Below are 23,397 nucleotides of genomic sequence, written 5' to 3'. Positions count from 1 at the left end.
GGGGGTGGAGAGAGAGAGATAGAGAGAGAGAGAGAAGGGGTTGAGAGAGAGAAAAGGGGTTGAGAGAGAGAGGGGTGGAGAGAGAGGGGGTAGAGAGAGAAGGGGGTGAGAGAGAGAGAGAGAGAGAGAGAGAAGGGGGTTGAGAGAGAGAGATAAACACTGTACATAGCTGATAAGTTAACACTTGAAATGTATTTTTAAAAACCTTTTGCAGTGCAATGTTTTACTGCTGTTACATGTGTTTCTTCTCACTTGTGTTTATTTCATTTGTTTTGGCAATTTAATCATATGTTTCTATGCCAATAAAGCCAATTTGAATATAAATTAATTGAGAGAGAGGGGGAGAAAGAGGTGAGAGAGAAGGAAGGGAGGAGAGGCAGTTGGAGAGAGAGAGCGAGAGAGAAAGTAGAGAAAGAGAGAGTGAGAACGAATGACAGAGGCCACGCGTTGTCTTATTGGCTACTCCGTGTGTGTGAGATGTCAGAACCCTAGATCGGCAACCAGCAGCAAGAGCGGCCGTTGTGGATTGTGGTCTGTAGTTCTCTGTAGTGGTCTGTAGTAGTCTAGTGGTCTGTAGTAGTCTGTAGATGTCAGTAGTTATCTGTCCTGGTCTGTAGTTATCTATAGTATTCTGCATTAGTCTTTAGTGGTCTGAAGCGGTTGTTTAGCAGTTGTGGAGCGGTCAGAAGATGAACCAGCGCCGGTCTGTGTCGGAACAGAACCATGTGATCGAGCGGAGGGTCAGGAGTCGTGACAACCTGCTCATCAATGCAGACTTTGGAGATGACAACTGTTCCAGTTACCATGGATACTACCCAGGGTGAGTGACATGGCTCTGATTCAGCCTAAAATAATACGTTATCCTTCTGACTTGCATTTTTAAGTTGTTTCAAATAGTGTCTGATAACGTAGGCCTAAACTAATCTGATTTCCTGAGTAATACGTAATAGATTTACTAAGCACCCTTTATGTTCAGAACAACAGAATACAAGGCAAGAAAAATAGACAAATGGAACAGACTTTCTGTAGGTCTGGATTACACTTTTAGTGTAGTCTTTATGCTTTTAACCTGTCTGTGTAGAGAAAGGTGTATTATAGTGAGGGGGGCTAAATTTCAGGTTGTAGACAAAAACAGATTGATTTAGATAGGGGATAAGGTGTTGTAGCCCACTCTGATTATGGTTTCATATCATGACATGGCACTTGATACGACAACAAACTGAGTTGGCAGAGATGATGGGACTAACCCCTAAGATGAAGATAATAAAGGTTAGGACAAGTTGTATTCACGTACAGAACATTTGAAAAACAAACAGATGAATGGGACTAGCACCATTGTTTAGAATTCATGGGACTAGCGCCATTGTTTAGAATTCATGGGACATGCACCATTGTTTAGAATTCATGGGACTAGCGCCATTGTTTAGAATTCATGGGACTAGCACCATTGTTTAGAATTCATGGGACTAGCACCATTGTTTAGAATTCATGGGACTAGCACCATTGTTTAGAATTCATGGGACATGCACCATTGTTTAGAATTCATGGGACTAGCACCATTGTTTAGAATTCATGGGACTAGCACCGTTGTTTAGAATTCATGGGACTAGCACCATTGTTTAGAATTCATGGGACTAGCGCCATTGTTTAGAATTCATGGGACTAGCACCATTGTTTAGAATTCATGGGACTAGCACCATTGTTTAGAATTCATGGGACATGCACCATTGTTTGGAATTCATGGGACTAGCACCATTGTTTAGAATTCATGGGACATGCACCATTGTTTAGAATTCATGGGACTAGCACCATTGTTTAGAATTCATGGGACTAGCACCATTGTTTAGAATTCATGGGACTAGCACCATTGTTTAGAATTCATGGGACTAGCACCATTGTTTAGAATTCATGGGACATGCACCATTGTTTAGAATTCATGGGACTAGCACCATTATTTAGAATTCATGGGACTAGCACCATTGTTTAGAATTCATGGGACTAGCACCATTATTTAGAATTCATGGGACTAGCACCATTGTTTAGAATTCATGGGACTAGCACCATTGTTTAGAATTCATGGGACTAGCACCATTGTTTAGAATTCATGGGACTATCACCATTGTTTAGAATTCATGGGACATGCACCATTGTTTAGAATTCATGGGACTAGCACCATTGTTTAGAATTCATGGTACTAGCACCATTGTTTAGAATTCATGGTACTAGCACCATTGTTTAGAATTCATGGGACATGCACCATTGTTTAGAATTCATGGGACTAGCACCATTGTTTAGAATTCATGGGACATGCACCATTGTTTAGAATTCATGGGACATGCACCATTGTTTAGAATTCATGGGACTAGCACCATTGTTTAGAATTCATGGTACTAGCACCATTGTTTAGAATTCATGGGACATGCACCATTGTTTAGAATTCATGGGACTAGCACCATTGTTTAGAATTCATGGGACTAGCACCATTGTTTAGAATTCATGGGACATGCACCATTGTTTAGAATTCATGGGACTAGCACCATTGTTTAGAATTCATGGGACTAGCACCATTGTTTAGAATTCTAATGAATTTATACAGAGTTATGGGATATTGGAATCCTCTTGTCCTAACCTGGTGTCATGTTCGTCGCATGAATCAGACCAAGGTGCAGCGTGGTATGCATACATTCTTCTTTATTTACGAATGAACACTGAACAATCGAACAAAATAACAAAACTAACCGTGAAGCTAATATGAGTAGTGCAGACAGGCAACTAAACATAGAACAAGAACCCACAAACACAAAAGGGTAAATGGCCACCTAAATATAATCCCCAATCAGAGACAACGATAAACATCTGCCTCTGATTGGGAACCATATCAGGCCACCATAGACATATAAATACCTAGACCTACAAAACCTGTAGATAAACAAAAACCCTAGACAATACAAAAACTAGCATAACCACCCAAGTCACACCCCAACCTAACCAAAATATAAAGAAAACAGAGATATTAAAGGTCAGAGCGTGACACCTGGGTATCTTCCACCTAGGCTAAAGCTCCAGCCCCATCCTTCACCTTTATAGTAAACCAAGTGGCTGGTCTGATTTTTGGCTGAGAAGTGAATGACTGATTGTGTCTTTAAGCAGCTGTTGAAGGTTATAGTAACAGCTGTTGAAGGTTATAGTAGCAGCTGTTGAAATTTATAGTAGCAGCTGTTGAAGTTTATAGTAACAGCTGTTGAAGGTTATAGTAGCAGCTGTTGAAGTTTATAGTAGCAGCTGTTGAAGTTTATAGTAACAGCTGTTGAAGGTTATAGTAGCAGCTGTTGAAGGTTATAATCGGTCAATCAATCAATGAATCAACTGTATTTGTAAAGCCCTTTTTACACCAGTCAATGTCACAAAGTGCTATACAGAAACCCAGCCTAAAACCCAAAACAGCAAGCAATGCAGATGTAGAAGCACGGTGGCTAGGAAAAACTCCCTAAAAGGCAGGAACCCAGGAAGAAACCTAGAGAGGAACCAAGCTCTGAGGGGTGGCCAGTCCTCTTCTGGTTGTGCCGGGTGGAGATTATAACTGTACATGGCCAAGATGTTCAAATGTTCATAGATGACCAGCAGGGTCAAATAGTAATAATAATAAATAATAAAAACATGCTTCTACACCTGCATTGCTTGCTGTTTGGGGTTTTAGGCTGGGTTTCTGTACAGCACTTTGAGATATCAGCTGATGTACGAAGGGCTATATAAATACATTTGATTTGATTTGATTTAATAATGATCACAGTGATTGTAGAGGGTGCAACAGGTCAGCACCTCAGTAGTAAATGTTCTGTTCCTAGGCCGACATTGTAAATAAAATTTGTTCTTAACTGACTTGCCTAGTTAAATAAAGTTTAGATAAAAAAATAAATAAATGATAAATAAAATGTTAGTTGGCTTTTCATAGCCGAGCATTCAGAGTTCCAAACAGTAGGTGCAGTAGAGGGAGAGAATCAATAACAGCAGGTAGCACGTCCGGTGAACAGGTCAGGGTTCCATAGCTGCAGGCAGAACAGTTGAAACTGGAGCAGTAGCATGACCAGGTGTACTGGGGACAGAGAGGAGTCATCAGGCTAGGTAGTCCTGAGGCATGGTCCCAGAGCTCAGGTCCACCTGGAGGGGAGAGAGAGAGAATTAGAGGGAGCATTCTTAAATTCACACAGGACACCGGATTAGACAGGAGCCCCCCGACACAAACTATTGCAGCATAAATACTGGAAGCTGAGACAGGAGGGGTCGGGAGACACTGTGGCCATGTGCGACGGTACCCCCGGACAGGGCCAACCAGGCAGGATATAATCCCACCCACTTTGCCAAAGCACAGCCCCCACACCACTAGAGGGATATCTTCAACCACCAACTTACTACCCGGAGACAAGGCAGAGTATAGGCCACGAAGATCTCTCTCACGGTACAAACCCGAGGGGGGCGCCAACCCAGCCAGGAAGATTACGTCAGTGACTCAACCCACTCAAGTGACGCACCAGTAAGCCAGTGACTCAGCCCCTGTAACAGGGTCAGAGGCAGAGAATCCCAGTGGAGAGAGGGGAACCGGCCAGGCAGAGACAGCAAGGGTGGTTCATTACTCCAGTGCCTTTCCATTCACCTTCACACTCCTGGGCCAGACTACACTCAACCATAGGACCTACTGAAGAGATGAGTCTTCAATAAAGGCAGAGACCGAGTCTGCGTCTCTCACATGGATAGGCAGACCACCTTAGAAATTCTAGGGACAATAAAGAGGCCTGCGTCTTGTGACCATAGCATACGTGTAGGTATGTACGGCAGGACCAAATCGGAGAGATAGGTAGGAGCCCATGTAATGCTTTGTAGGTTAGCCGTAGAACATTGAAATCAGCCCTAGCCTTAACAGGAAACCAGTGTAGAGAGGCTAGCACTGGAGTAATATGATCATATTTTTGGTTCTCGTCAGGATTCTAGCAGCCGTATTTAGCACTAACTGAAGTTTATTTAGTGCTTTATCCAGGTAGCCGGAAAGTAGAGCATTGCAGTAGTCTAATCTAGAAGTGACAAAAGCATGGATTAACTTTTCTGCATAATTTCTGGACAGGAAGTTCCAGATTCTTTGCAATGTTACATAGATGGGAAAAAAGCTGTCCTTGAAACAGTCTTGATATGTTCGTCAAAAGAGACATCAGGGTCCAGAGTAACGCTGAGGTCCTTCACAGTTTTATTTGAGACGAATGTACAACCATCAATATTAATTGACAGATCCAACAGAAGATCTCTTTGTTTCTTGGGACCTAGAACAAGCATCTCTGTTTTGTCCGAGTTTAAAAGTAAAATATTTGTTGTATTTTTTCATATACATTGTTTGTCTTCAAGAAGGCAGTGAGTTGCTGCGCAACAGCTTTTTCAAAATGTTTTCAGAGGAATGGGAGATTCGATATAGGCCGGTATTTTTAAAATATTTTCTGGGTCAAGGTTTGGCTTTTTCAAGAGGCTTTATTACTGCCACTTTTAGTGAGGTTGGTACACATCCGGTGGAGAGAGAGCGTTTATTATGTTCAACATAGGAGGGCCAAGCACAGGAAGCAGCTCTTTCAGTAGTTTAGTTGGAATAGGGTCCAGTATGCAGCTTGAAGATTTCAGAGGCCATTACTATTTTCATGAATGTTTCAAGAGATATAGCATTAAAAAAAAACTTGAGTGTCTCCCTTGATCCTAGGTCCTGGTTGTGTTGTGCAGACTCAGGACAACTGAGCTTTGGAGAAATACACAGATTTAAAGAGGAGTCCATAATTTGCTTTCTAATGATTATGATATTTTCGTCAAAGAAGTTCATGAATTTCACTGCTGAAGTGAAAGCCATCTATCTCTCTTACAGAATGCTGCTTTTTAGTTAGCTTTGCTACAGGATCAAAAATACACTAGGATTGTTCTTATTCTCCTCAATTCATTTGGAAAAATAGGATGATCGAGCAGCAGTGAGGGCTCTTCGATACTGCACGGTACTGTCTTTCCAAGCTAGTCAGAAGACTTCCAGTTTGGTGTAGCAGCAGTGAGGGCTCTTCGATACTGCACGGTACTGTCTTTCCAAGCTAGTCAGAAGACTTCCAGTTTGGTGTAGCAGCAGTGAGGGCTCTTCGATACTGCACGGTACTGTCTTTCCAAGCTAGTCGGAAGACTTCCAGTTTGGTGTAGCAGCAGTAAGGGCTCTTCGATACTGCACGGTACTGTCTTTCCAAGCTAGTCGGAAGACTTCCAGTTTGGTGGAGCAGCAGTGAGGGCTCTTCGATACTGCACGGTGCTGTCTTTCCAAGAGAGTCAGAAGACTTCCAGTTTGGTGGAGCAGCAGTGAGGGCTCTTCGATACTGCACGGTGCTGTCTTTCCAAGCTAGTCAGAAGACTTCCAGTTTGGTGGAGCAGCAGTGAGGGCTCTTCGATACACGGTGCTGTCTTTCCAAGCTAGTCAGAAGACTTCCAGTTTGGTGGAGCAGCAGTGAGGGCTCTTCGATACACGGTGCTGTCTTTCCAAGAGAGTCAGACGATATCCAGTTTGGTGTAGTGCCAATTCTGTTCCAATTTTCTGTACGCTTGCTTCAGGGCTCGGGTATTTTCTATATACCAGGGAGCTAGTTTCTTATGACCAATGTTTTTAGTTTTTAGGGGTGCGACTGCATCTAGGGTATTGCGCAAGGTTAAATGTAGTTCCTCAGTTAGGTGGTTAACTGATGTTTGTACTCTGACGTCCTTGGGTAGGTGGAGGGAGTCTGAAAGGGCATCTAGGAATCTTTGGGTTGTCTGAGAATTTATGGCACAGCTTTTGATGATCCTTGGTTGGGGTCTAAAAATATTATTGGTTGCGATTGCAAACATAATAAAATGGTGGTCCGATAGTCCAGGATTATGAGGAAAAACATTAAGATCCACAACATTTATTCCAAGGGACCAAACTATGTCCAGAGTATGACTGTGACAGTGAGTAGGTCCGGAGACATGTTGGACAAAACCCACTGAGTCGATGATGTCTCCGAAAACCTTTTGGAGTGGGTCTGTGGACTTTTCCATGTGAATATTAAAGTCACCAAAAATTAGAATATTATCTGCCATAACTACAAGGTCCTATAGGAATTCAGGGAACTCAGTGAGGAACGCTGTATATGGCCCAGGAGGCCTGTAAACAGTAGCTATAAAAAGTTACTGAGTAGGCTGCATAGATTTCATGACTAGAAGCTCAAAAGACAAAAACAGTCTTTTTTTTGTAAATTGAAATTTGCAATTGTAAATGTTAGCAACACCTCCGCCTTTGCGGGATGGGCAGGGGATATGGTCACTAGTGTAACCAGGAGGAGAGGCCTCATTTAACACAGTAAATTCATCAGGCTTAAGCCATGTGTCAGTCAGGCCAATCCCACCAAGATTATGATCAGTGATTAGTTCATTGACTATAACTGCCTTGGAAGTGAGGGATCTAACATTAAGTAGCCCTATTTTGAGATGTGCAATATCACAATCTCTTTCAATCATGACAGGAATATAGGTCTTTATTCCAGTGAGATTGCTAAGGCAAACACTGCCATTTTTAGTTTTCCCAACCTAGATCGAGGCACAGACACGGTCTCCATGGGGATAGCTGAGCTGACTACACTGACTGTGCTAGTGGCAGACTCCACTATGCTGGCAGGCTGGCTAACAGCTGCTTGGCCTGCACCCTATCTCATTGTGGAGCTAGAGGAGTTAGAGCCCTGTCTATGTTTATAAATAAGATGAGAGCACCTCTCGTAACAGTTATAGTAACAGCTGTTGAAGGTTACAATAATAGTTTTGAAGGTTATAGTAACAGCTGTTGAAGGTTACAGTAATAGTTGTTGAAGGTTACAGTAACAGCTGTTGAAGGTTATAGTAACAACTGTTGAAGCTTACAGTAACAGCTGTTGAAAATTACAGTAACAGCTCAGTACTTTTCCTTATACCGGCAAAGACCCATTATAGATGTTTTTGTTTATCTTTTGGGGATAGATCAGCTTTAATCTTGCAGGAAGTTTGTGGTTTCTATCCATTTAAATGTCTGCATCATTTCCAAACCCCCATATAGTTTTTCCTGTAAATATACACCACATGAACAAAAGTATGAACAAAAGAACATCTCATTCCAAAATCACGGGCGGCAGGGTAGCCTAGTGGTTAGAGCGTTGGACTAGTAACTGGAAGATTGCAAGTTCAAACCCCCGAGCTGACAAGGTACAAATCTGTCGTTCTGCCCCTGAACAGGCAGTTAACCCACTGTTCCTAGGCCGTCATTGAAAATAAGAATTTGTTCTTAACTGACTTGCCTAGTTAAATAAAGGTAAAATAAATAAATAAAAAATAGGGAGTTGGTCAAACCTCTACTGCTGTACCAGCCTCCACTCTTCTGGGAAAGCTTTCCACTCTACGCTGACCCTTTGCTATGAGCCTTGAAATTGAGCTCAGGTGCATCCTGTTTCCATTGAGCATCCTTGAGATGTTTCTACAACTTGATTGGAGTTCACCAGAGGTAAATTCAATTGATTGGACATGATTTGGAAAGGCACACACTTGTCCATATAAGGTCCCACAGTTGACAGTGCATCTCAGAGCAAAAACTAAGCATTGAGGTCGAATGAATTGTCCGTAGAGCTCCAAGACAGGATTGTGCCGAGGCACAGATCTGGGGAAGAGTACCAAAGCATTTGAGTAACATTGAAGGTCCCCAAGAACACAGTGGCCTCCATTATTCTTAAATGGAAGAAGTTTGGAACCACCAAGACGTTTCCTACAGCTGGCTGCCTGGCCAAACTGAGCAATCGGGGGAGAAGGGCCTTGGTCAGGGAGATGACCAAGAACCCAATGGTTCCACCTCCTACATATGCGATGACATTACCTGGTTTAAACGTCTCTAGAGAATATATCTCTCTCATCATTACTCAATGCCTAGGTTTACCTCCAATGTACTCACATCCTACCTTACCTTTGTCTGTATACTATGCCTTGAATCTATGCTATCGTGCCCAGAAACCTGCTCCTTTTACTCTCTGTTCCGAACGTGCTAGACGGCCAGTTCGTATAGCCGTTAGCCGTACCCTTATCCTACTTCTCCTCTGTTCCTCTGGTGATGTAGAGGTTAATCCAGGTCCTGCAGTGCCTAGCTCCACTCCCACTCCCCAGGTGCTCTCATTTGTTGACTTCTGTAACCATAAAAGCCTTGGTTTCATGCATGTTTACATTAGAAGCCTACTCCCTAAGTTTGTTTTACTCACTGCTTTAGCACACTCTGCCAACCCAGATGTCTTAGCCGTGTCTGAAATCTCCATTGTTAACTATAACATTTCCGCCAAGATAGAACTGCCAAAGGGGACGGAGTTGCAATCTACTGCAAAGATAGCCTGCAGAGTTCTGTATTACTATCCAAGTCTGTACCCAAACAATTTGAGCTTCTACTTCTAAAAATGCACCTTTCCAGAAACAAGTCTCTCACTGTTGCAGCTTGCTATAGACCTCCCTCTGCCCCCAGCTGTGCCCTCGATACTATATGTGAATTGATTGCCCCCTATCTATCTTCTGAACTCGTGCTACTAGGTGACCTAAACTGGGACATGCTTAACACCCCAGCCATCCTACAATCCAAACTTGATGCCCTCAATCTCACACAAATTATCAATGAACCTACCAGGAACAACTCCAAATCCGTAAACACGGGCACCCTCATAGATGTCATCCTAACTAACTCGCCCTCCAAATACACCTCTGCTGTCTTCAACCAGGATCTCAGCAATCACTGCCTCATTGCCTGTGTCCGTAATGGGTCTGCGAACAAACGACCACCCCTCATCACTGTCAAACGCTCCCTAAAACACTTCTGCGAGCAGAATCGACCTGGCCGGGATATCCTGGAATGACATTGACCTCATCACGTCAGTAGATGATGCCAGGCTATTCTTTAAAAGTGCCTTCCTCACCATCTTAAATAAGCATGCCCCATTAAAAAAATGTAGAACCAGGAATAGATATAGTCCTTGGTTTATTCCAGACCTGACTGCCCTTGACCAGCACAAAAAACATCTTGTGGCGTACTGCATTAGCATCGAATAGCCCCAGTGATATGCAACTTTTCAGGGAAGTTAGGAACAAATATACACAGGCAGTTAGGAAAGCTAAGGCTAGCTTTTTCAAACAGATATTTGCATCCTGTAGTACTAACTCAAAAAAGTTCTGGGACACTGTAAAGTCCATGGAGAATTAGAGCACCTCCTACCAGTTGCACACTGCTCTGAGGCTAGGAAACAATGTCACCACCGATAAATCCACTATAATTGAGAATTTCAATAAGCATTTCTCTACGGCTGGCCATGCTTTCCACCTGGCTACCCCTACCCCAGTCAACAGCCCTGCACCACCCACAGCCTCCCCCATTCCTCCTTCACCCAAAATCCAGATAGCAGATGTTCTGAAAGAGCTCCAAAAATCTGGACCCCTACAAATCAGCCGGGCTAGACAATCTGGACCCTCTCTTTCCAAAATTATCTGCCGAAATTGTTGCAACCCCTATTACTATCCTGTTCAACCTCTCTTTCATATCGTCTGAGATTCCCAAAGATTGGAAAGCTGCTGTGGTCACCCCCTCTGGTCTTCGCTTCATACCCCTCTTCAAAGGGGGTGACACTCTAGTGCTACAGACTTATATCTATCCTACCCTGTTAACAAACAGATTACTGACCATTTCGAATCCCACCGTACCTTCTCCGCTATGCAATCTGGTTTCAGAGTTGGTCATGGGTGCACCTCAGCCAAGCTCAAGGTTCTATACGACATCATAACCGCAATCGATAAGAGACATTACTATGCAGCCGTATTCATCGACCTGGCCAAGGCTTTCGACTTAGTCAATCACCACATTCTTATTGGCAGACTCGACAGCCTTGGTTTCTCAAATGATTGCCTCGCCTGGTTTACCAACTACTTCTCTGATCGAATTCAGTGTGTCGAATCGGAGGGCCTATTGTCCAGACCTCTGGCTGTCTCTATGGGGGTGCCACAGGGTTCAATCCTCGGGCCGACTCTCTTCTCTGTATACATCAATGATGTTGCTCTTGCTGCTGGTGATTCTCTGATACACCTCTACGCAGACTACACCATTCTGTATACTTCTGGCCCCTCTTTGGACACTGTGTTAACTAACCTCCAGACGAGCTTCAATGCCATACTACTCTCCTTCCGTGGCCTCCAACTGCTCTTAAATGCAAGTAAAACTAAATGCATGCTATTCAACCGATAACTGCCCGCACCTGCTCGCCCATCCAGCATCACTACTCTGGACGGCTCTGACTCAGAATACGTGGACAACTACAAATACCTAGGTGTCTGGTTAGACTGTAAACTCTCCTTCCAGACTCACATTAAGCATCTCCAATCCAAAATTAAATCTAGAATCGGCTTCCTATTTCGCAACAAAGCATCCTTCACTCATGCTGCCAACATACCCTCGTAAAACTGACCATCCTACCAATCCTCGACTTCGGTGATGTCATCTATAAAATAGCCTCCAACACTCTACTCAACAATCTGGATTCAGTCTATCACAGTGCCATCCGTTTTGTCACCAAAGCCCCAAACACTACTCACCATTGCGACCTGTACGCTCTGGTTGGTTGGCCCTCGCTTCATACTCATCGCCAAACCCACTGGCTACAGGTTATCTACAAGTCCCTGCTAGGTAAAGCCATGCCTTATTTCAGCTCACTGGTCACCATAGCAGCACCCACTCGTAGCACACGCTCCAGCAGGTAGATCTCACTGGTCAACCCCAAAGCCAATTCCTCCTTTGGTCGTCTTTCCTTCCAGTTCTCTGCTGCCAATGACTGGAACGAACTGCAATAATCACTGAAGTTGGAGACTCATATCTCCCTCACTAGCTTTAAGCACCAGTTGTCAGAGCAGCTCACAGATCACTGCACCTGTACATAGCCCATCTGTAAACATCCCATCTATCTACCTACCTCATCCCCATACTGGTATTTATTTATTTATCTTGCTCCTTTGCTCCCCAGTATCTTACACATTCCTCTTCTGCACATCTACCATTCCAGTGTTTAATTGCTATATTGTAATTACTTCGCCACCATGGCCTATTTATTGTCTCCTTATCTTACCTCATTTGCACTCACTGTATATAGACTTTTTGTTTTCTTTTGTTCTACTGTATTATTGACTATGTTTTGTTTATTCCATGTGTAACTCTGTGTTGTTGTATGTGTGGAATTGCTATGCTTTATCTTGGCCAGGTCGCAGTCTCAAATGAGAACTTGTTTTCAACTAGCCTACCTGGTTAAATAAAGGTGAAATAAAAAATAAAAATAAATTAAAAAGTAACCATTTCAGTGCAACGTTCATGATATCACTGCGACAAGTGTCGATAGGCATAGCTGGTGAATTTACTCTGGCTATCTGCTCCGATTTCAGAGCATTCTTGTCTAAGTGTGTCAGAAGGCATAATAACTGATGCATTTACGAACGCTCAACACCCGTTGAATATGGCCGGTGTCAGAAAACGCTGGCAAAAAAGTGTAAATAATTTTGTTGCCAGCAGCACAGTTGCAGTCACCAATGCTCTCGATAACATAAAAACAGCCTAACCAGCTCTGCTAGGGTGAGTAAAACGGTCAGTGAGCAGTTCTCTCATTTGTGTCTGGAAGTAGTTAGCAATCTAGCCAACGTTAGCCAGTTAGCTTGACTGCTGTTGTTAGGTCAGAACGCTCATCAACTCTACTCCTCGGCCAGAGCGTCCAGTGTGGCTTTGAATGTTCCAGAGTGAAACGCTCTGAATTTACAAATGGACAATCTGACAACGCTCTGAGTTTACAACCATACTGAGCGCACTCTGAACACACTCTGCCACTCCAGATTAAATTTATGAATACACCCGCAGTATAAACCAGCCTTTAGTCTTGAAATCTTTGGTTATTTAGTACTTGGCCTCACATGTGAATCCTTAAAGAGATGGCTTTAGAGGTTGAGAACAATGCTGAATGGGTGTAGACAAAGAAGAGCTCTCCAGTAGGTGTACCTAAACATTCAAGGCCATTTTCTCAAAAGTGAAGTTACAAGTTTATCAACTTTCAAAGCAGAATTACTTTCCCATTGTTCCTCAACTGTAGTTGTGTGATATACCATTTTTTTGCTTTGAGTCTCTACTTTTTTCCAATGTAAAAAAGTTTCAAATATTGGTACATAAACCCGAATCGAGCTGGTTGCACTGTTACGCTGTAGCTGCAACTAAGTAAAACTATTTGTCCTCCAATATTACACCCGCTAAAACATCCCCTCATCCCAAGTTGGGTTGTCCTCCCAGTGACTGGCTGACCATCCCTGTACACATGGATCCTAGGGCCTTTAAGAGATAGGGGCCCATCCTTTAAAATGAGCACATGGATCCTAGGGCCTTTAAGAGATAGGGGCCCATCCTTTAAAATGAGCACATGGATCCTAGGGCCTTTAAGAGATAGGGGCCCATCCTTTAAAATGAGCACATGGATCCTAGGGCCTTTAAGAGATGGGGGCCCATCCTTTAAAAGAGCAGATGGATCCTAGGGCCCTTAAGGGATAGGGGCCCATCCTTTAAAAGAACAGATGGGTCCTAGGGCCTTTAAAAGAACAGATGGATCCTAGGGCCTTTAAGAGAGCAGATGGATCCTAGGGCCCTTAAGGGATGGGGGCCCATCCTTTAAAAGAACAGATGGGTCCTAGGGCCTTTAAAAAAAAAGACAAAAAATTCTTGCATATCTTAATTTATTCCCACAATTGACGAATAATATGCGTAATAATATAAGCACTTCTATGAAGGATTGTTGTCGATAACAAGGACCGGCAGTAGGAATTCTACATTTTTGTCAACAGATGTGGGATGCATACACTCACTCACCCTACCACTCCCAAACAAACACCTATTCCCTCTATCCCAGCCATAGATCGACCCATGTTTGTTTGTGTTTGTTTATATTGTGTGTGTGTTTGTCATATCAAATTTTATTTGTCACATGCGCCGAATACAACAGGTGTAGTAGACCTTACCGTGAATGCTTAATTACAAGCCCGTATTAACCAACAATGCAGTTCAAAAATATTTACTAAATAAATTAAAGTAAAAAAAAGAAAGAAGTAACACTAAAATAATAATAACGAGGCTATAAACAGGGTATTACGGTACAGAGTCAATGTGGAGGCTATATACAGGGTATTACGGTACAGAGTCAATGTGGAGGCTATATACAGGGGGTACCGGTACAGAGTCAATGTGGAGGCTATATACAGGGTGTTACGGTACAGAGTCAATGTGGAGGCTATATACAGGGGGTACCAGTACAAAGTCAAGGTGGAGGCTATATACAGGGGGTACCGGTACAGAGTCAATGTGGAGGCTATATACAGGGGGTACCAGTACAAAGTCAAGGTGGAGGCTATATACAGGGGGTACCAGTATAGAGTCAATGTGGAGGCTATATACAGGGGGTACCAGTACAAAGTCAAGGTGGAGGCTATATACAGGGGGTACCGGTACAGAGTCAATGTGGAGGCTATATACAGGGGGTACCGGTACAGAGTCCATGTGGAGGCTATATACAGGGGGTACCGGTACAGAGTCAATGTGGAGGCTATATACAGGGGGTACCGGTACAGAGTCAATGTGGAGGCTATATACAGGGGGTACCCGTACAGAGTCAATGTGGAGGCTATATACAGGGGGTACCGGTACAGAGTCAATGTGGAGGCTATATACAGGGGATACCGGTATAGAGTCAATGTGGAGGCTATATATAGGGGGTACCCGTACAGAGTCAATGTGGAGGCTATATACAGGGGATACCGGTATAGAGTCAATGTGGAGGCTATATACAGGGGGTACCCGTACAGAGTCAATGTGGAGGCTATATACAGGGGGTACCGGTACAGAGTCAATGTGGAGGCTATATACAGGGTGTTACGGTACAGAGTCAATGTGGAGGCTATATACAGGGGGTACCAGTACAGAGTCAATGTGGAGGCTATAAACAGGGGGTACCGGTACAGAGTCAATGTGGAGGCTATATACAGGGTATTACGGTACAGAGTTAATGTGGAGGCTATATACAGGGGGTACCGGTACAGAGTCAATGTGGAGGCTATATACAGGGGGTACCGGTACAGAGTCAATGTGGAGGCTATATACAGGGTATTACGGTACAGAGTTAATGTGGAGGCTATATACAGGGGGTACCAGTACAGAGTCAATGTGGAGGCTATATACAGGGGGTACTGGTACAGAGTCAATGTGGAGGCTATATACAGGGGGTACTGGTACAGAGTCAATGTGGAGGCTATATACAGGGGGTACCAGTACAGAGTCAATGTGGAGGCTATATACAGGGGGTACCGGTACAGAGTCAATGTGGAGACTATATACAGGGGGTACCGGTACAGAGTCAATGTGGAGGCTATGTACAGGGTGTTACGGCACAGAGTCAATCTGGAGGCTATATACAGGGGGTACTGGTACAGAGTCAATGTGAAGGCTATATACATGGTATTACGGTACAGAGTCAATGTGGAGGCTATATACAGGGTATTACGGTACAGAGTCAATGTGGAGGCTATATACAGGGGGTACTGATACAGAGTCAATGTGGAGGCTATATACAGGGGGTACTGGTACAGAGTCAGTGTGGAGGCTATATACAGGGTGTTACAGTACAGAGTCAATGTGGAGGCTATATACAGGGGGTACCGGTACAGAGTCAATGTGAAGGCTATATACATGGTATTACGGTACAGAGTCAATGTGGAGGCTATATACAGGGGGTACCGGTACAGAGTCAATGTGGAGGCTATAAACAGGGGGTACCGGTACAGAGTCAATGTGGAGGCTATATACAGGGGATACCGGTACAGAGTCAATGTGGAGGCTATATACAGGGGGTACTGGTACATAGTCAATGTGGAGGCTATATACAGGGGGTACCGGTACAGAGTCAATGTGGAGGCTATATACAGGGGATACCGGTACAGAGTCAATGTGGAGGCTATATACAGGGGGTACCGGTACAGAGTCAATGTGGAGGCTATATACAGGGTATTACGGTACAGAGTTAATGTGGAGGCTATATACAGGGGGTACCAGTACAGAGTCAATGTGGAGGCTATATACAGGGGGTACTGGTACAGAGTCAATGTGGAGGCTATATACAGGGGGTACTGGTACAGAGTCAATGTGGAGGCTATATACAGGGGGTACCAGTACAGAGTCAATGTGGAGGCTATATACAGGGGGTACCGGTACAGAGTCAATGTGGAGACTATATACAGGGGGTACCGGTACAGAGTCAATGTGGAGGCTATGTACAGGGTGTTACGGCACAGAGTCAATCTGGAGGCTATATACAGGGGGTACTGGTACAGAGTCAATGTGAAGGCTATATACATGGTATTACGGTACAGAGTCAATGTGGAGGCTATATACAGGGTATTACGGTACAGAGTCAATGTGGAGGCTATATACAGGGGGTACTGATACAGAGTCAATGTGGAGGCTATATACAGGGGGTACTGGTACAGAGTCAGTGTGGAGGCTATATACAGGGTGTTACAGTACAGAGTCAATGTGGAGGCTATATACAGGGGGTACCGGTACAGAGTCAATGTGAAGGCTATATACATGGTATTACGGTACAGAGTCAATGTGGAGGCTATATACAGGGGGTACCGGTACAGAGTCAATGTGGAGGCTATAAACAGGGGGTACCGGTACAGAGTCAATGTGGAGGCTATATACAGGGGATACCGGTACAGAGTCAATGTGGAGGCTATATACAGGGGGTACTGGTACATAGTCAATGTGGAGGCTATATACAGGGGGTACCGGTACAGAGTCAATGTGGAGGCTATATACAGGGGATACCGGTACAGAGTCAATGTGGAGGCTGTATACAGGGGATACCGGTATAGAGTCAATGTGGAGGCTATATACAGGGGATACCGGTACAGAGTCAATGTGGAGGCTATATACAGGGGGTACTGGTACATAGTCAATGTGGAGGCTATATACAGGGGGTACCGGTACAGAGTCAATGTGGAGGCTATATACAGGGGATACCGGTACAGAGTCAATGTGGAGGCTATATATAGGGGATACCGGTACAGAGTCAATGTGGAGACTATATACAGGGGGTACCGGCACCGAGCCAATATGGAGACTATATACAGGGGGTACCGGCACTGAGTCACTGTGGAGACTATATACAGGGGGTACCGGTACAGAGTCGATGTGGAGGCTATATACAGGATGTACCGGCACCGAGTCAATATGGAGGCTATATACAGGGGTTACCGGTACAGAGTCAATGTGGAGGCTATATACAGGGGGTACCGGCACCGAGTCAGTGTCAAATCAAATCAAATTTTATTTGTCACATACACATGGTTAGCAGATGTTAATGCGAGTGTAGCGAAATGCTTGTGCCTCTAGTTCCGACAATGCAGTAATAACCAACAAGTAATCTAGCTAACAATTCCAAAACTACTACCTTATAGACACAAGTGTAAGGGGATAAAGAATATGTACATAAAGATATATGAGTGAGTGATGGTACAGAACGGCATAGGCAAGATACAGTAGATGGTATTGAGTGCAGTATATACATATGAGATGAGTATGTAAACAAAGTGGAATAGTTAAAGTGGCTAGTGATACATGTATTACATAAAGATGCAGTAGATGATATAGAGTACAGTATATACGTATACATATGAGATGAATGATGTAGGGTAAGTAAACATTATATTAGGTAGCATTGTTTAAAGTGGCTAGTGATATATTTTACATCATTTCCCATCAATTCCCATTATTAAAGTGGCTGGAGTTGAGTCAGTGTGTTGGCAGCAGCCACTCAATGTTAGTGGTGGCTGTTTAACAGTCTGATGGCCTTGAGATAGAAGCTGTTTTTCAGTCTCTCGGTCCCAGCTTTGATGCACCTGTACTGACCTCGCCTTCTGGATGATAGCGGGGTGAACAGGCAGTGGCTGGGTTGGTTGTTGTCCTTGATGATCATTATGGCCTTCCTGTGACATCGGGTGGTGTAGGTGTCTTGGAGGGCAGGTAGTTTGCCCCCGGTGATGCGTTGTGCAGACCTCACTACCCTCTGGAGAGCCTTACGGTTGTGTGCGGAGCAGTTGCCGTACCAGGCGGTGATACAGCCCGACAGGATGCTCTCGATTGTGCATCTGTAGAAGTTTGTGAGTGCTTTTGGTGACAAGCCGAATTTCTTCAGCCTCCTGAGGTTGAAGAGGCGCTGCGGCGCCTTCTTCACGATGCTGTCTGTGTGGGTGGACCAATTAGGTTTGTCTGTGATGTGTACGCCGAGGAACTTAAAACTTACTACCCTTTCCACTACTGTTCCATCGATGTGGATAGGGGGGTGTTCCCTCTGCTGTTTCCTGAAGTCCACAATCATCCCCTTAGTTTTGTTGACGTTGAGTGTGAGGTTATTTTCCTGACACCACACTCCGAGGGCCCTCACCTCCTCCCTGTAGGCCGTCTCGTCGTTGTTGGTAATCAAGCCTACCACTGTTGTGTCGTCTGCAAACTTGATGATTGAGTTGGAGGCGTGCGTGGCCACGCAGTCGTGGGTGAACAGGGAGTACAGGAGAGGGCTCAGAACGCACCCTTGTGGGGCCCCAGTGTTTATTTATTTATTTTTATTTCACCTTTATTTAACCAGGTAGGCTAGTTGAGAACAAGTTCTCATTTGCAACTGCGACCTGGCCAAGATAAAGCATAGCAGTGTGAACAGACAACACAGAGTTACACATGGAGTAAACAATTAACAAGTCAATAACACAGTAGAAAAAAAAGGGGAGTCTATATACAATGTGTGCAAAAGGCATGAGAAGGTAGGCGAATAATTACAATATTGCAGATTAACACTGGAGTGATAAATGATCAGATGATCATGTACAGGTAGAGATATTGGTGTGCAAAAGAGCAGAGAAGTAAATAAATAAAAACTGTGGGGAGGTAGGTGAAAATGGGTGGGCTATTTACCAGTAGACTATGTACAGCTGCAGCGATCGGTTAGCTGCTCAGATAGCTGATGTTTGAAGTTGGTGAGGGAGATAAAAGTCTCCAACTTCAGCGATTTTTACAATTCGTTCCAGTCACAGGCAGCAGAGTACTGGAACGAAAGGCGGCCGAATGAGGTGTTGGCTTTAGGGATGATCAGTGAGATACACCTGCTGGAGCGCGTGCTACGGATGGGTGTTGCCATCGTGACCAGTGAACTGAGATAATGCGGAGCTTTACCTAGCATGTTGAGGATCAGCGGGGTGGAAATGTTGTTGCCTACCCTCACCACCTGAGGGCGGCCCGTCAGGAAGTCCAGTACCCAGTTGCACAGGGCGGGGTCGAGACCCAGGGTCTCGAGCTTGATGACGAGCTTGGAGGGCACTATGGTGCTTGATGACGAGCTTGGATGGCACTATGGTGTTAAATGCCGAGCTGTAGTCGATGAACAGCATTCTCACATAGGTATTCCTCTTGTCCAGATGGGTTAGGGCAGTGTGCAGTGTGGTTGAGATTGCATCGTCTGTGGACCTATTTGGGCGGTAAGCAAATTGGAGTGGGTCTAGGGTGTCAGGTAGGGTGGAGGTGATATGGTCCTTGACTAGTCTCTCAAAGCACTTCATGATGACGGAAGTGAGTGCTACGGGGCGGTAGTCGTTTAGCTCAGTTACCTTAGCTTTCTTGGGAACAGGAACAATGATGGCCCTCTTGAAGCATGTGGGAACAACAGACTGGGATAGGGATTGATTGAATATGTCCGTAAACACACCAGCCAGCTGGTCTGCGCATGCTCTGAGGGCGCGGCTGGGGATGCCGTCTGGGCCTGCAGCCTTGCGAGGGTTGACACGTTTAAATGTTTTCCTCACGTAGTCTGCAGTGAAGGAGAGTCCGCATGTTTTAGTTGCGGGCCGTGTCAGTGGCACTGTATTGTCCTCAAAGCGGGCAAAAAAGTTATTTAGTCTGCCTGGGAGCAAGACATCCTGGTCCGTGACTGGGCTGGTTTTCTTTTTGTAATCCGTGATAGACTGTAGATCCTGCCACATACCTCTTGTGTCTGAGCCGTTGAATTGAGATTCTACTTTGTCTCTATACTGACGCTTAGCTTGTTTGATTGCCTTGCGGAGGGAATAGTTACACTGTTCGTATTCGGTCATGTTGCCAGACACCTTGCCCTGATTAAAAGCAGTGGTTCGGGCTTTCAGTTTCACGCGAATGCTGCCATCAATCCACGGTTTCTGGTTTGGGAATGTTTTAATCGTTGCTATGGGAACGACATCTTCAAAGCACGTTCTAATGAACTCGCTCACCGAATCAGCGTATTCGTCAATGTTGTTGTCTGACGCAATACGAAACATATCCCAGTCCACGTGATGGAAGCAGTCTTGGAGTGTGGAATCAGATTGGTCGGACCAGCGTTGAACAGACCTCAGCGTGGGAGCTTCTTGTTTTAGTTTCTGTCTGTAGGCAGGGTTCAACAAAATGGAGTCGTGGTCAGCTTTTCCGAAAGGAGGGCGGGGCAGGGCCTTATATGCGTCGTGGAAGTTAGAATAGCAGTGATCCAAGGTTTTTTCAGCCCTGGTGTGGTGACTATATACAGGGGGTACCGGCACCGAGTCAGTGTGGAGACTATATAAAGGGGGTACCGGCACTGAGTCAATGTGCAGGGGTACAGGTTAATCGAGGTAATTTGTACATGTAGGTAGGGGTTTCAGTTTGTATATGTGTGTGTGTGTGTGTTGACGTGTGTGTGTGTGTGTATGTGTGTATTTACATTTGTATATTTGTGTTTCAATTGTCAGTCGCAGCAGTGCAGAGCGACAGCTCCTGGCACGTCAGGCGGTTGCTAAGCGACGACAGGCCCTGCGAGGCCCCGCCTACATGTTCTCGGATCCGCCCATCAGCCTCTCGGATGCAGAACAGCGCTTCCTGGAGGCGGCAGAGTATGGCAATATCCCAGAGGTCAGTTACCATGACAACATTACACCCCTATCAAATAAAATACACGTTTATTGGTCATGTGCACAAAATACAGGTGTAAAGGGTACAGTAAAATGCTTACTTGCTAAATCTACTCAACAATGCAGTTCAAGAATAAGGATCAACAATAAGGAACTGTTACCATGACAATGTTACACCCCTGTCAGTTAATTTATAAGCCCTGTCTAAGCTGGGGAGGGGTTCTACTAAGCTATATGGAATTGTTTTAAGAAGGTCATACCAAGGATCATTTTGATTAAGAAGACTCCTTAGAGTATCCCAAATTAGCCCATACAAACTCATTGAATAACAGATTCACCACATGGAACAACAGATACAGTCCCCCCCAAAAAAATCTAAAGGAAGTTTGTTATGAAGTGTCTGTACTATATCTGAGAGATAAGAAAGATCAGGAAACATTTAATTTTTTCAACTGGCACGGGGGACATTCAGATGAGTCTTGTGAGTCCTGTGAGTCCTGTGGGCATTCTCGAGCAAAACACCAAAATGTACAGTAGAGTCTCACATTTCCACAGAGGGGTCATATACAGTTAATCGGAAGGTATTCAGTCCTCTTGACTTTTTCTACATTTTGCTACGTTACAGACTTATTCTAAAATGTATTAAATTGTGTTTTTCCCTCATCAATCTACACACAATACCCCGTAAGCAAAAACAGGTTTTTAGAAAATGTAGCTAATATATTCAAAATAAAAAAGAGATATTCAAACCTTTTACTCAGTACTTTGTTGAAGCACCTTTGACAGTGATTAAAGCCTTGAGTCTTCTTGGGTGTGGCGCTACAAGCTTGGCACACCTGTATTTGGGGAGTTTCTCCCATTCTTCTCTGCAGATCCTCTCAAGCTCTGTCAGGTCGGATGGGGAGCGTCCCTGCACAGCTATTTTCAAGTCTCTCCGGAGATGTTCGATCGGGTTCAAGTCCAATCTCTGGCTGGGCCACTAAAGGACATTCAGAGACGTGTCCCAAAGCCACTCCTGTGTAGGTTTGGCTGTGTGCTTAGGGTCGTTGTCCTGTTAAAAGGTAAACCTTCGCTGAAACATGCATGAGAGCATCAGCTGTTTCGGGAAAGACTGGGTGATCACACTCTCTGCAGTCGATGTGAGTAAGACCTTTAAACAGGTCAACATTCACAAGGCCGCAGGGCCAGATGGATTACCAGGACGTGTTACTGCGAACACGCGTTGACAAAGTGGCAAGTGTCTTCACTGACATTTTCAACCTCTCTCTGTCTGAGTCTGTAATGCCAACATGTTTTAAAACCTCTTCGGGATAGGGGGCAGTATTTTCACGTCCGGATGAAAAGCGTGCCCAAAGTAAGCTGCCTGCTACTCAGGCCCAGAAGCTAGGATATGAACGTAATTGGTCGATTTGGATAGAAAACACTCTAAAGTTTATACAACTGTTAAAATTATGTCTGTGAGTTTAACAGAACTTATTTGGCAGGCGAAACCCAGAGGACAAACTGTCCAGGAATTTTCTTTTTTGAGGTGACTGTGTTTTCAATTTGTTTTTCTATGGGAATCTAGATTTCTGAGGTATCTGGTTGCAGTTTCTATGGCTTCAACTAGATGTCAACAGTCTTTAGAAATTGGTTGACTGATTGACGTACAGAAAACGTTTGACCTCTGTCATTGCCAAAAAAGGGCATATAACAAAGTATTGAGATAAACTTTTGTTATTGACCAAATACTTTTTCCCACCATAATTTTCAAATAAATTCATTAAAAATCCTACAATGTGATTTTCTGGATGAAAATTACAGGCCTCTCTCATCTTTTTAAGTGGGAGAACTTGCACAATTGGTGGCTGACAATACTTTTTTGCCCCACTGTAGTCTTGAGTTCGGGAAACGGTAACTCATTAAACAAACTTTTCCATGGTGCCCCAAGATACTAATGGGTTGATTGTTATATGATTAATTTAATCACATAATAATTCAACATAGTTAATTATTCGATAAATAGCATGTCATCACATTAATGATAGTCACGTCATGACAGGTCATAATAGTTTGAAGGCAGTTCGGAAGCTACAGACGATTTTGTGAGAAGACTGATTTTCGGGATGTCTCATGGTCTCACAAACACCGCTGTAGCTCTATCACGTTTCACTGCAGATGCGGAAGTGTTACATCGGCAGATGCAGTGGATTGAGACGCATTCCAATGCAAAACAAGCGATATCTCTCGTTTAAACTGACAGATTTGCATGGGGAATTTTTTATTTTATTTTGCCAAATAGATTTTCCATGGGTGCTCGGACATTGACCTTTACATGATATTACA

At 44.2% G+C, this 23,397-nt stretch overlaps 1 protein-coding gene across 2 annotated transcripts in view; it reads left to right on the top strand.

Annotated features, from left to right (window-relative positions):
* The first annotated feature begins 330 nt into the window (after positions 1-330).
* Positions 331-23,397, top strand: part of LOC115116006 (short transient receptor potential channel 6-like) — a 70,889-nt gene continuing 47,822 nt past the window's right edge. Inside the window, exons 1-2 of one of the 2 annotated variants that reach the window (XM_065024033.1) lie at positions 331-820; positions 20,914-21,073. In XM_065024033.1, the coding sequence (XP_064880105.1) occupies positions 690-820; positions 20,914-21,073 (291 nt within the window). In that variant the 5' untranslated portion in view covers positions 331-689. The remainder of the gene's footprint in view (positions 821-20,913; positions 21,074-23,397) is intronic. The other variant, XM_065024034.1, reaches the window with a different exon arrangement.

This window comes from Oncorhynchus nerka, linkage group LG10 (genome assembly GCF_034236695.1).
Source record: "Oncorhynchus nerka isolate Pitt River linkage group LG10, Oner_Uvic_2.0, whole genome shotgun sequence".
In the NCBI taxonomy this organism is placed as follows: Eukaryota; Metazoa; Chordata; class Actinopteri; order Salmoniformes; family Salmonidae; genus Oncorhynchus; species Oncorhynchus nerka.
The sequence above is the reverse complement of the archived record's forward strand: the minus strand, read 5'-3'. Positions and strand labels throughout refer to the sequence as shown.